Source organism: Anabrus simplex, chromosome 4 (assembly GCF_040414725.1).
Source record: "Anabrus simplex isolate iqAnaSimp1 chromosome 4, ASM4041472v1, whole genome shotgun sequence".
Classification (NCBI taxonomy): Eukaryota; Metazoa; Arthropoda; class Insecta; order Orthoptera; family Tettigoniidae; genus Anabrus; species Anabrus simplex.
In genome coordinates, this window is record NC_090268.1 from 214,506,570 (window position 1) to 214,520,096 (window position 13,527).

Genomic DNA, 13,527 nt, shown 5'->3' on the forward strand with positions numbered 1-13,527 from the left:
AACATGACATATGAAGTTAAAATTTTAAAAAGTATCCACTGACTAGAGTTTAAAAATAATGGTGATGAAGTAAAATGAGGGTGAGATTAAAACAATCAATGGATATAATATGCAATGCCTTATTTTCCAATAAAATAAGAGAAAATATAGGTAAACTAAGGAATAAGGCATTGCCTGGTAGTACAGATATGTACACATAAATTATGTTAGACGTTAAAATAACACATTAAAGTACGCAACACAAACTAAAATGAAGTCAATAGGATAAAAGCGCAAGTGACACAAAAAACACTAGGACAAAGGACATTATCACACACGATAAAACAGACCACTATCCCTCATAAAGCGGATGACGAGGTCTGCTGACTGCTCGTCATCTCGCAAGATAAGGCAGATTGTACTTGGAAGGTTAAGACTACGGCGCAGATCGACCAGGTCCACACACTCCGTAAGATATAAAGTTAGGAAGGGACTACTGTCAACACTGCGGCTGTACTCGTTACTGAGGACTCTCGTGTGATCATTACAGAACTCACAAAAATGCTGCACATGTGATTTGATTGATTTTTTTGGTAATAAATTTTTCACAGCATTAGTCTTCATCTTAACTGAACACCATTCGTATGTATTCCTTTCTCTCTATATATAACTTAAGTGTGGAAGTATTGTATGCATTTTGCTTCTCTATTAAAAACCCTCACGATTACATGCCTGGATGTTGTTTTTTTTCTTCTGAGGACACCAGGATAATTGTGCAAAGACTGGGACGTCTGGTCATTGAAGACATGATAAAGTCTATTTCATGAGATGTTTTTCTTTTTTTCCCTCTCCTTTTCTTTTACTGTAATTCATCCAAACTATATTTCGCATTGTAGAAGAAATAAAACACTGAAACGAGACATGACGTACTTTCCACCTGTCCCTTTCATCTTGGTAGCATGGATTGGCGACCACAGGTCCCCTAGCTGAGTTTGACATTGCTTCAACTTACTTGTGCCAAACTCCTCGCCTTCATATTTACTACCTAACCTCCCTTTGTCAACTCTTGTTCTCTTCCAACTCAAAAGTTATTAGGTTTCTGAGGCCTAGGGAATCTTTAATTTCCACGCCCTTTGCGGTCCTTCCCGTTCTCTTGCCACTTTATTCTTCGAAGTCTCACACCTCTGGTTAGTGTTAATAAGAGGATGATTGCCCAGTTGTACTTCCTCTTGAAGTAACCACCACTACCATTTATGCATTTATCACAAGTGGTTATTTTGCTATATTAGTAACTATATAATGTTGTCTTTGCAGGAAGTGAGTTGTTACATTGACTACAATGTCTCGATGCCTGCACAGAACTTGTGGAGAGTGGACATCATCAATCGCGACCAAGTGGGGGACATCTGGCATACCATTGAATCTCTCGTAAGTCTCTAGAAGTAATTGTTATTTATGACCTGCTGGTTTGGTTTTCTTTTCTTTGGAGAATTTTGAAATTGTATAGATTTATACTGTTTAAGTGGCATCAAGTGACATTGGGGATACTATACACTTGTGATTTCCAGACTGGGGGGGCACAGGCAACTTACTCAGAAGAAAGATGTGATTTGATAAATAGAGACATACGACATCAAATCAGGAAAGAAAAAAATAAATTAATAACAGTAAATGCCAATATAAAACACTACAGCATTGTGTTCAAAACAATGCCTGTGTGCCAGTGAATGCCTAACTACAGGTTGGAGAAGCTAGATATCTTGGAAAGAAGAATACTAAAAAAAATTATGGGTGCTGTCCAACCTGAAGGCAGATAGAAACTTAGGAGCAACAAAGAAGTTTACCAGAGGGTGGAGAGAATCTCAACAGACACTTGTACAGAATGAACAGAAATAGACTTACCAGACAGATACTTGATTACTTCTGGAGAAAAGAAGACCACTATAGCATCGATTAAGGTTACACAGAAAGATATTGGAGGTCCAAATGTTAGACAGAAATTTAGGAACACAGAGAAATTTTTTGAAGCGTTTCGTGCCGAAGAAAGAACTAAGAAGTCTGAAATAGCCTGGAGAGAACAACAGAAGCGAGCTAGCGAACACATGAAGGAGTGTTGGACACAGAGCAAACTTCACACAAAGAAAAAGAATTGAAGTTGTAGCGTAGGATTTTGGAAATTGTGTGTACAATAGGTGTCAAAACACCTCACTGAAGAACACAAGACCAAATGGATGGGCTGTGCATTAGCCTTTCTTACACAATATGCTGAGAAAGGTGATGGAGTGTTAAACCACAGGAAACAAGAGATAGGTAATTCTACATCAAAGCAGCAATCCTTGGAGTGGAGGCATTCAGCATTACCGGTGAAGAAGAAATTCATACAGACATCCACCTGGAAGATCATTCTGGAACAGAAAAGGCTTTTTGCTTATTGAATTCTTGCCTTGGAATGCAACAGTAAAACATAGATAGGTACTGTGCAATGCTACAAAATCTGCATCATGCAATTCAGAACAGAACACATGGAATGCTTTCCCGAGGTATCGTCTTGCTTCATTACATTGCCAGACTGCACACAGCCAATCAAACCCAGGACTTCATCACATCAGTTGGTTGGGAACAGTGGCAGCATCCCTACAGTTCTGATTTGGCGCCAAGTGATTTCCATCTTTTCCTTCACCTGAAGAAGTTTCCTGGTGGCAAGCATTTTGATGATGATGATGATCTCAGAGCAGGAGTACAGACATGGCTTTCGTCTTGTCTTACACTGACATGTCATTGTGTTCATCATCTTATATGCTCCCTTTCTTGTTCCTATCTTATGTGATTGGAAGGGGGAAATAATATCCCTGGAAACTGATCCATATAGCATTATTTATTAGTGAGATATAAGTGCTAATGTCAGTTTTTAAAATGACCTAACCTAACCCCAAGGCACTACCGCCCTACCAAGCGACCGCTGCTCAGCCCGAAGGCCGGCAGATTACGAGGTATCATGTGGTCAGCACGATGAATCTTCTCGGCCGTTATTCTTGGCTTTCTAAACCGGGGCCGCTATCTCACCATCAGATAGCTCCTCAATTCTAATCACGTAGGCTGAGTGGACCTCGTACCAGCCTTCAGATCCAGATAAAAATCCCTGACCTGGTTTTAAAATGACACTATGTATTTATTGGTCAAAAGTTCAGTGAATCTCGTCAAGACCTGCTTCATGGCTAAATGGTTAGCACGCTGGCCTTCGGTCGCAGTGGTCCCGGGTTCGATTCCCAGCAGGGTCGGGAATTTTAACCACCATTGGTTAATTCCGCTGGTACGGGGACTGGATTTATGTGTCGTCTTCAGTATCATTTCATCCTCATCACGATGCGCAGGTCGCCTACGGGTGTCAAATCAAAAGACCTGCACCTGACGAGCCAAACATCCTTGGACAATCCCAGTACTAAAAGCCATATGCCATTTAATTTAATTTCATTTCATTTCAAGACCTATCCAAAAATACATCACAATGTACCATTCTATTAAATAGATTGTAAAAAACCAATACAGAAATTGGGACTCAGAGAATGGTTAATGAAGACCAGTTATTTGATGCCTTGTGGCACAGTTGCGCTGCATGGTACAGTACAGTATAACTTTGATGCTCTACATTTTATGTGGAGGTGATGTAAACATTGCTGGTACCCAGAGTTGCGTACCCCATTCCACTGAGTTTGTGCTTAGAGGAAACAAAGGAAACACATGACATGACGACTACTCAGTCAGTCATCTGTGTGCAATTGAATACAGTTCACCACAAATTGAGAGTTGTAGTAATGAATATGTACGAGGGGGTATAAAATAAAAAGGAATTATTTTTTAAAGGCTATATATTTTCAAAATTTTTACAGAACAACCTTATCCCCTTCAAAATGCTCTCCGTTACAACTAATACATTTGTCCCACCGGTGCTTCCACTGTTCGAAACATTTTTTGTAGTCATCTTTAGAAATGACTGACAGCTCCCTCCTCTTTTTTTTTTTTCTTGACCTCTTCAGTGATGTCAAATCGGTGTCCTTTCACGCCTCTTTTCATTCCTGGAAATAAGAAAAAGTTGCACAGAGCCAGTTCAGGTGTGGGGCAGCGGATCCATGCCATTTTTAGCCAAAAACTGTCCAACAGAGATGGCTGTGTGTGCAGGTGCGTTGTCGTGGTGGACGAACCAGTCTCCTGTCTGCCACATATCAGGTCTTTTTTGATGAACACTGTTGCGCAATAATCTTAAAACTTCCCAATAAAAGGTTTGCACGTTGTTCATTTAAACTTGCCATCATAAAAAACGAAACAATAACAAAACAGCGCTAGCGTAAACAGATGAACAGAACAAGCCAAGTCGACAACACAGGCGGCACTGACCTGGCGATGAGTTGCGCTATACATGCCTAGCGGCAGAAATGCTTACTACACAAGCTTCACTCACAGCAATGTTATTCCGGTTATTTTTGGGTACCCCATCATACTCCAACAAAGAGAATGTAAAAATGTGTTTGTATTATTTTGCAGTACAATGTTGTACGTTCAAGTGAGTTGGACTAATAAATGCATGTGCAGACTTTATCTCTCTGTTGTGGTTTGCTCACTCATCTTTCATTCCGTTGAAGGTAGGCGTAATGCTAGTCGGGCAAAACAGCTCTTGACAAGACCTCACCGTCCAGACAGATGTTTTTTTGTCTTGTTATGAAGCTTTGTGAAATGAGCAATTTTAACCCACAGCACTGCAATTGGCAGGTGGGTGTGTAAAGTGTGTTAAGTCAAGAAATGGTGTGAACTGAGTTAATAGTGGCATCAAAGAGAGGAGAGCGAGCTGCTTGCACGTGTATAGTGTGTTATGTCATATTGTGGGCGGCTACGAAGTAATTGAGTTGTGTATTATGTGTTAAATTGACTTCAGTCTGACTTCGGGTGTGCAAAGTGCGTTATGCCCTGCCCTTCATGACTACCACGCTGAGCACTATTCAACACTTTATTCTGTGCGTGCGAAGTGCGTTATATCAGTTTGGTAGTGACTAAGCGCTTTTTATTCGTGTTGTTCATGAAGTTGCCCAACAGTATAGAATGACTTCTTACACTAAGCACCACTCATTGTCACTGAGTGAGTACTGAACTAAATTCCTGCCAACTGGATGGTCACATAATCCATTGTCAATCGTAATTTCCCAGCAGACTGCCTTTGGCTAGTCACAAGCCTTGTTGCTGTTCCTCTTGCTTTGCTCACAGGAGCTCAATTTTCACAGTCTATTTATGTGAGCTTAATTAATTTTTTTTCATTTTCATAAAGCAAGGCAACGATCAATCTACTGAAAGCAATGGAGGAGAATCCGGTAAGTAAAAGTGCTTCAGTTGTCATTCTTATTACTTAGGCCAGAATTATTACAAGTTGTGTTGTTATCACAGAATGCTCTCATGAGTTAGGTTACTGATTCATGATCACTTCTTATGAATCAATTCTGTCTTGGAACTAAAGACAAGAAGCACAAAATTAGAATGTGCTAACTTCATTATTTTAAAAATTAAAACTATCGAAAATTATAATTGGAGAATAGATGTAGTGATTCTTATAGCATGTTGTAAAACTGATGGTAATATAGTTCTCTCGGATTTATAGATTCAATTTCTGGACCTTCTATTCCTGAAGAACTTCAGTACATTTTGAACTTTGACAATTCCTAGGAGGACCCAGACTTCAGTATTATTGACTTCTCATCTGATTAATCTTGATCTGATGTTATTGAAGCTACACACCAGAAAAAAAAAAAAAAAAAAAAGAAAAAAAAATGAAGAGGATGTCACATAAGGAAGGTGCGAGTAGTTCTTTTTCAAATCCTTCAGAGAATGAACCTAGTACTGAGAAAAAAAAGTCAGTGACATTGCATTAATTGTAAAATTCCACACAGTTCAAGTGTCAGTGCATGAACCTTCTCATGATTTTGAAGAAACTGGATCTGTCCATAACACAAGCAGAAAAAGTGTCAGTGGGCAAAACAAAAAGAGTTACGTCTCAGCGATGTGTATGATGGCTTTGCAAGATTCTGAAATGCTGCAGGCCTTCGATCATAAATTCCTAGTCTCTGGCCGTACCCATAAGAAATGCGATTGTGATCACAGTCAGTCTGTTAGGTCATCAGCGCAGAGGCTGGTTGGATCCTCAAATAGCACCACCAAAGGCTATGCAAGTTATAGGAAAAACACAAAAATCAATGGTAGCACCAAAATGAGGCGAACTGGACAATAAGACAAGTGAGGTGGTTTGCCATTGCTTTCCTCACTGGGCCAGAAAGTGCTATTGTAGCATGACTAACCCTATGAGCAACACCTTTCATAACACTCAGGACACACTGGTTGTGCTCTAATGTCATTACTCAGCACCACCCATACCCCAGCAGCTTTCATATTGTCACACCTATGGACGAGACTGGGACTTGGGTGAAAGCTACACTTTGCTCTGGCCTGCGCCATGAGATGGATGCAAAAGTACTGTATCCATCAAGAAATGACAGCAGTATGATAGAAAAAGCAAAGAAGTGGTTCAGTGGAAACATTGATCACCCTCACGACTAGGCCCAACTGATTAGGCAGTCCACCAAGAATAAGCCTTTTATCGTAAAGGAAATGAACTGGGAAGAAATTTTGGATTTCTCAGTGGTTTTGCTAGGTCCTCTGCAACACAGAAAAGTAAACAAAAATGGAGGTCGTCTCCACTGGAGGGAAGTGAAATGGTTGCATTTTGACAAAAGTGACATGGGCACCATTCATTATAAAACAAAACTTAATGCCAGTGAATTTGAAGAGGTCTTAGTTTTGAGGTGGGTAAGCGTGCCACCCTAAACCCACCTGCAGCTTACATTGGCCCAGTTCCCATCTGTGACAAAAAGAAGAAAGATTTAATGGATCTCCTCCAATTTATCTCGCTAGTTTTCCACAACTTCTACAAGGAGATTCCCTCTGCAAACACAGTAAGAGACTTGCATCCCGACACCCTCAATGACTGCAAGAAATCAGCTTCATTTCCCGTATCAAATCTTATTTACATTGTATCAATAACAGTAAATTTCCACCGTTTTGATACTTATATTTGCTTTAAGCAAATCAATTTTAATCATTTAAAGTATATGTTTCGTTCCATTTGGATCATCTTCAGCTATATTACAACGCTTAGGTGAAATTACAAAGTATATTTATCTTCTTTAAAATCTTGTAACATGTTATGTTTAAAATCTATGTGAATTTAAAAGTTAAAATAATTAAAATCAATGTGGATGGTTGAATGGGGCAGTGGAATGGGAAGGGAAATGGATTTACTTATTTTAACCTATTTTAAAACTATATCTATTAATTTGAACAGATGTTAAAAAATGTTTTTGTTCCCAGCACTTTTCTCACTATGATGTATGATTTTCTAATTGTCTTCTAATAAAACGTTTTTGAAAAATAATTTTCCATTGTCAATGTTCTATTTTTTACAAGGATGTTCTCTTCATTTGCTCTTCCTAAGGCGAATGTTGTTTGTTTTAATTTTATGAAAGTGGCTCTTGAATTCAGTTAATGCAGGATCCCTGAAACTGATTGCTGTCATATTATTATTAAAAGAGCTTCCCCGAAATCTGAAATGAAATAAAATGGGGGATGTGTTTTAAATCTGCACAAGGAAACCTAGTATATAAAAGAGTGGTTTCATACCTTGTTGTTGACGACAAACCTACTGTGTCCTTGGAGGAGCGACGGCTGATGCAGCCTTCCGTCTTGTGAAGTAATGATGCGTGTGTTCTGAAGCTTGCTCCAACTTCAGGCGAGGCAAGGCTATGGAGTGGGGAGGAGGTGTGTCACTTATGGTCACAGTTTCAGCTTCAGAAGAGGGAGTAGGGGGAATAGACATACGGGAGGATAGAAGTTTGATCAGTTTCTTTCTTGTACTGTCTTTATTATTTTTATGCCTAGTGCTTCCAAATGTGATAATATCCCTTCGTATAAAGGGTTCCTATTGTCAGTTATATCATTCAGGTTATTATCCTGATTACTTTGTTGATCTAAATATATATATATATATATATATATATATATATATATATATATATATTCTAGTGTATTTAGTAGACTGCCTTTATTTGTTTTACATAATATTGTCAAATCTTGCTCTATAGTAGTGAACTGATGTCCAGTTGCACTCATATGTTGGCCCATTGAGGAAAACTTTTTGTGCCTCTCGGCGTTGACGTGTTCAAGATATCTTACCATAAAACTGTGTCCAGTTTGTCCTTATAAGATTTTTTGCACTGGTGACATTTTAATTTGTAAACCCCTGAATCTAAATGTTTGTCCTTCCCTAGGGAATTAACACTACTGTAGTTAAAAAACTTTTTGCTTATTATTATTACTAGTTGCGTATGCAATCTTATAGTGCTCTTATGTTTTCTGAACAGATTCGTTACTGCATATGTATTAGGATTGTTAAAAGTGAACCTGGCATATTTATCTTTCTTCTTTATCTCAGGTGTTAGATTAGTTTGAAACTTCTGTTTGAATTTTCTGATGATTTTATTTACCATATTAAGTTCAAAACCCTTATATTGGGCTCGTTTACAGATAAAGAACAGTTCTTTTTCTCATTTTACGTGGGAGAGAGGTATACTGAAAGCCCTGTATATGTGGCTATAGTAAGCTGACCTTATTTGTGATTCCGGATGTAATGAGTGGCTCTTTATCATAGTAGGAATAAAAGTGGGCTTTCTATGTATCTTAAAAGTTAACTCCTCCTTATCCTGTCTTTATTTATGTCTAAAAAATTTATGGAACCTTTTTTTCTTTTCCTACAGTAAACTTTACTCTGGAATCTAATGAATTTAAAATATTGAGGATGTTATCACTATTGTTCACTCTTTGATCTATGACTATAAAGGTATCGTCTACAAAGCGTATCTATTTTAATCTAAAGGTGAAAGTTGCTAAGTTAGCAAAGGATATAGTTTTCTTAAAGAACTGTCTCAAGCACAACCTAGTACCTAAATTTTTAAATAAAACCCAAAGGAAACACTTACCCTCCAGCTACCACTATGATACACAGAAAAGAATTAATTCAATTTGGCTGAAAAATGAAAAAAAATACCTTTATAGGAAGAAAGCATTTCTTAACGGTAAAATGTATTCAGCACATCTTCAAACCCCAATACTACTGTTGCCCTTGGAGGGGGATTTGTTCCAAAGATATACCCAAGAAAGAATGGATATCTTTCTAAGTAGGAAACAAGAAACCCTTAACAACAAATTATTACGGTTAAAAAATGCTAGGTCAATTTAAGAAAAAGGCAAAACTCAATCTTCAGATTTAGAAACAGATTTAAATGAATATCCCTTTCCCATCAAGAACATTTCTAAAGTCAGTCTTACTGAGGAGGAAAAGCACACGTTAAGTCAAGGCCCAAATTTCAATTGGAAAGGAACAAAGAAGGAAAAAGAGCTGATAACTACTATTGCGGAAGTCGAAACAGCTATACAAAAACTCCGTAACGAGGTTCAAAATGACTTCAGACATGAAGTAAAAAAGAAATTCCGTACCTTATAAAAGGTTTAAATGTTTCCCAAAGTAGTATTAAACCCACTATGAGTCTATAACGCAAAATAAAACGAGAAGAAATAGTAATTACTAAAGCGGATAAGAAGGGGGGCAACAATAGTAGTTTAAGACAAGGAGGAATATATCAGGAAACTGAAAACTTTTTCAACAGCTCTTTTTTAGAAATAGATTGAGACCCTACAGTACGTACTCAGAAAAAGTTTAAAACGATACTGAAAAGTGCAACCTTAATTTTAAATGAGCAAGACGTCCAGAAACTGATTAATATGAATCCAGGTCTTTCAACTGCAAGGGCCTTACCAAAGTTACACAAAAAGGAATACCCATAAGACCAGTTATAAACTTCTGTAACAGTCCTACTTACAAAACATCCCAAAACATGCATAAATTTTTAAGTAATCATTAACGTAGACTTCTGTAAAGTACTTAAGAATTTTAAGTTAACACCGCATCATATAACACGTTCTTTTGATATCAAAGACATGTATACAAATATTCCAGTAGATTAAAAAATAAAAAACCGTAGGAAGAATTTAATAGAACACAAACAACTTAGCGTACCAGATATAGAAGACTTCATTAACATACTTAAATTTGTTTTGGAACACAATTACTTCACATTTAATGAAAAGATATACAGACAGGAAGGCCTCCCTGTGGGAGCTCCCGCTTCTGGCATTTTACCCATTTTGAACAGATCATCTTGGATCATCTTGAACAGACCAAAATAAAAGGACAAATAGAAGGTCTTAACATATGGATTCGCTTTTAGATGATACCTTTATAGTCATAGATCAAAGAGTGAACATTAGTGATAATATCCTCAATATTTTGAATTCATTAGATTCCAGAGTAAAGTTTACTGTAGGAAAAGAAGGTTTCATAAATTTTTTAGGCATAAATATAAGACAGAATAATGAGGAGTTTACTTTTAAGATACATAGAAAGTCCACTTTTACTCTTAATATGATAAAGAATCACTCATTACATCTGGAATCACAAAAAGGTCAGGTTACTATAGTCACATATACAGATCATTCAATATACCTCTCTCCCACGTAGTATGAGAAAAAGAACTGCTCTTTGTCCACAAAACAAGCTCAATATAACGGTTTTGGACTTAATATGGTAAATAAAATCGTCAGAAAATTCAAACAGAAGTTTCAAACTAATCTAACACCTGAGATAAAGAAGAAAATAAATATGCCAGGTTCACTTTTAACAATCCCAATACATATGCAGTAACGAATCTGTTCAGAAAACATAAGAGCTAAGGTACTATAAGATTGCATACTCAACTAGTAATAATAATAAGCAAAAAGTATTTTAACTACAGTAGTGTTAATTCCCTAGGGAAGGACAAACATTTAGATTCAGGGGTTTACAAATTAAAATGTCATCAGTGCAAAAAATCTTATGTAGGACAAACTGGACACAGTTTTATGGTAAGATATCTTGAACACGTCAACACCGGAAAATGGAAAATTATTTTTCAAAAACATTTTATTAGAAGACTAACACCAAATCAAAAGTGAAGTTTAGGGGTGAAACATCAGAGACATTTGAAATTAAAACTGGACTACGGCAGGGAGATGGGCTCTCACCACTATTATTTAATTGTGCTCTAGAAATGGTAATGAGGGGTTGGTTTAGGTCACAGGGATGGCGAACCTATGCCACGCGTGTCACTAGGTGACATGCGAACACGATTTCGGTGGCACGCCACATGAATATATTAAAGATTTTATATACATCTTGTACTACAGAATATACTGTACATATCCCGTGCATCGTTTCAGTCATAGTGTTTCATGTGTAAGAAATAAATATCGACAACCTGGTCGTCAGTGAGTGAGTGTGTGTGTGTGTGGTAGCCAGTAGCGCGTAATTATTCGTTGTGTTTTACTGTTTATTGAATGTTGTTTGTATATGGACCTCACAACATGTTTTCAGTGCCGAGAAAATAGAAACCTCACAAAGGTAGTGATGGATTCTTCAAGAACAGTGGACAATGGAATTCAGAGTGATAGAAAGAAGCAATAAAGTTTTGAGTTGCTTGTGTTTGAAAACTGTCGTATCCCGAATATTTAATATAAAGCGCCATTTTGAGACGAATCATTTAAATGTTCGTTCCATGCCAAATGAAGAAAGAAGACAATACACAAAACAAACTAGTTGTTTTGTACCATCTTTCAGGCCAAGGAATAATATCAGTGCGGTTTTCTCCATCTGTCTCACTGCATATTAGAGCATGGGATTTCTGACGGTGAGTTCTTGAAAGAGACTTTCTTATTGACGTCCAATACATTAATTGAAGACTTTCCTAACAACGAACAAATAGTCTAATTAACAGTATTAAAGAAATGCCAGCAGCCGAAGTACTGTCAAGGGTGGAATAATAAGATTGAGTGAAGATGTTTTGGAGCGATTGAAAGGTGATTCGGATAACTCCCAGATGTATTCAGTACGTCTTGATGAAAGCATGGATGTGACCTTACAGAAAGGATTGCTGTTTTTGTCTGCTTCCCTTGTCGAAATGTGATGGGGGGGGATTTAGTTAAAATTTTGAGTTTACGAAATACATATCAGATGTAAGGCTTTCCAGGCGTTTGCTCTATTAACCAGCGTTTCGTCTTAGGTCTGACACTAGACTCGTCAGAGTGAGATGTGTCAGACCCTACCCACTGACGCTGGGTGTATGCAGGTGAGCTTATCAGAAGCCTATATATGAGGCACAGTCTGTTAACTGCATACGGGAGATAAATCTCCACAATGGAATTATTGCCCGCCTAGCAATTCCGAATGGAAAATTCTAAATTCCCATGGAGGGAATTAGATATTTTTCACCAATAGAGCATGTCAAAAACATATCAGATGTAAGGCTTTCCCGTATGCAGTTATCAGACTGTGCCTCATATATAGGCTTCTGAGAAGCTCACCTGCATACACCCAGCGTCAGTGGGTAGGGTCTGACACATCCCACTCTGACGAGTCTATTGTCAGACCTAAGACGAAACGCTGGTTAATAGAGCAAACGCCTGGAAAGCCTTACATCTGATATGTTTTTGACATGCTCTATTGGTGAAAAATATCTAATTCCCTCCATGGGAATTTAGAATTTTCCATTTATGAAATACGACAATAGGTAAAGATATAATGAAGGATGTGAAGCAAGAACTTGTATTAAAATGGGGTTTGCCTCCAGTATGGTGGGCATTCATAATGGTTTTGTGAAATTTCTTAAAGAAAAAGTTAAACACCCTATAGTACAGTTCCATCGTATGTTACAACAGGAAGCCCCATGTGTGAAAGAAGGTATGCCGTCATTTGAAAGAGTACTCTCGGTGGTAACTAAAATTGTGGACTTCATACCTGCACATGCTCTAAATAATCGCTAGTTCTTGAAAATGTTACACAAAGTGGAATCTCACTGTGATCTACTTTTAATGTACAATAACGTTCGCTGGCTGAGTCGTGGGTAAGTACTCCAGAGGCTTGTCGAACTCTTGGACGAAATTCGCTTCTTCATGATAGAAAAGTACGAAGAATTCCAGAACTCACGGAACCTATTTGGCTTTGCAAATGAATGTTTCTCCGTGATTTTATAGCAGTATACAATTATGAATGAGGAACTGCAAGGAAAGGGACATACTGCAAATAGATTGTTTGAGATCATAAAATCATTCCAGTGAAAACGTGTATTCGTCAGGGATGTTGAAACAAGGAATTTTAAGTAATTTCCTTCACTTAAAGTACAACTCGAATTGATGTCAAATTTTGCAAATCAATTAACTTTTGAAGGCACAAAAATGTAAGAAGTATGTGAACGTCTCACAAAATTCAAAACAAATCATTTCCAAGTGATTTTCCCAATTTCAAGATTTGGAGAACACATTGCACTTTATTACAAAACGTCATATTGCACAAATGAGTGACATTAAGGT

At 37.5% G+C, this 13,527-nt stretch overlaps 1 protein-coding gene across 1 annotated transcript in view; it reads left to right on the forward strand.

Annotated features, from left to right (window-relative positions):
• Positions 1-13,527, forward strand: part of rt (Protein O-mannosyltransferase rt) — a 120,698-nt gene that overhangs the window by 80,497 nt on the left and 26,674 nt on the right. Inside the window, exon 8 of the mRNA XM_067146380.2 lies at positions 1,294-1,407. Coding sequence (XP_067002481.2) covers positions 1,294-1,407 — 114 coding nt within the window. The remainder of the gene's footprint in view (positions 1-1,293; positions 1,408-13,527) is intronic.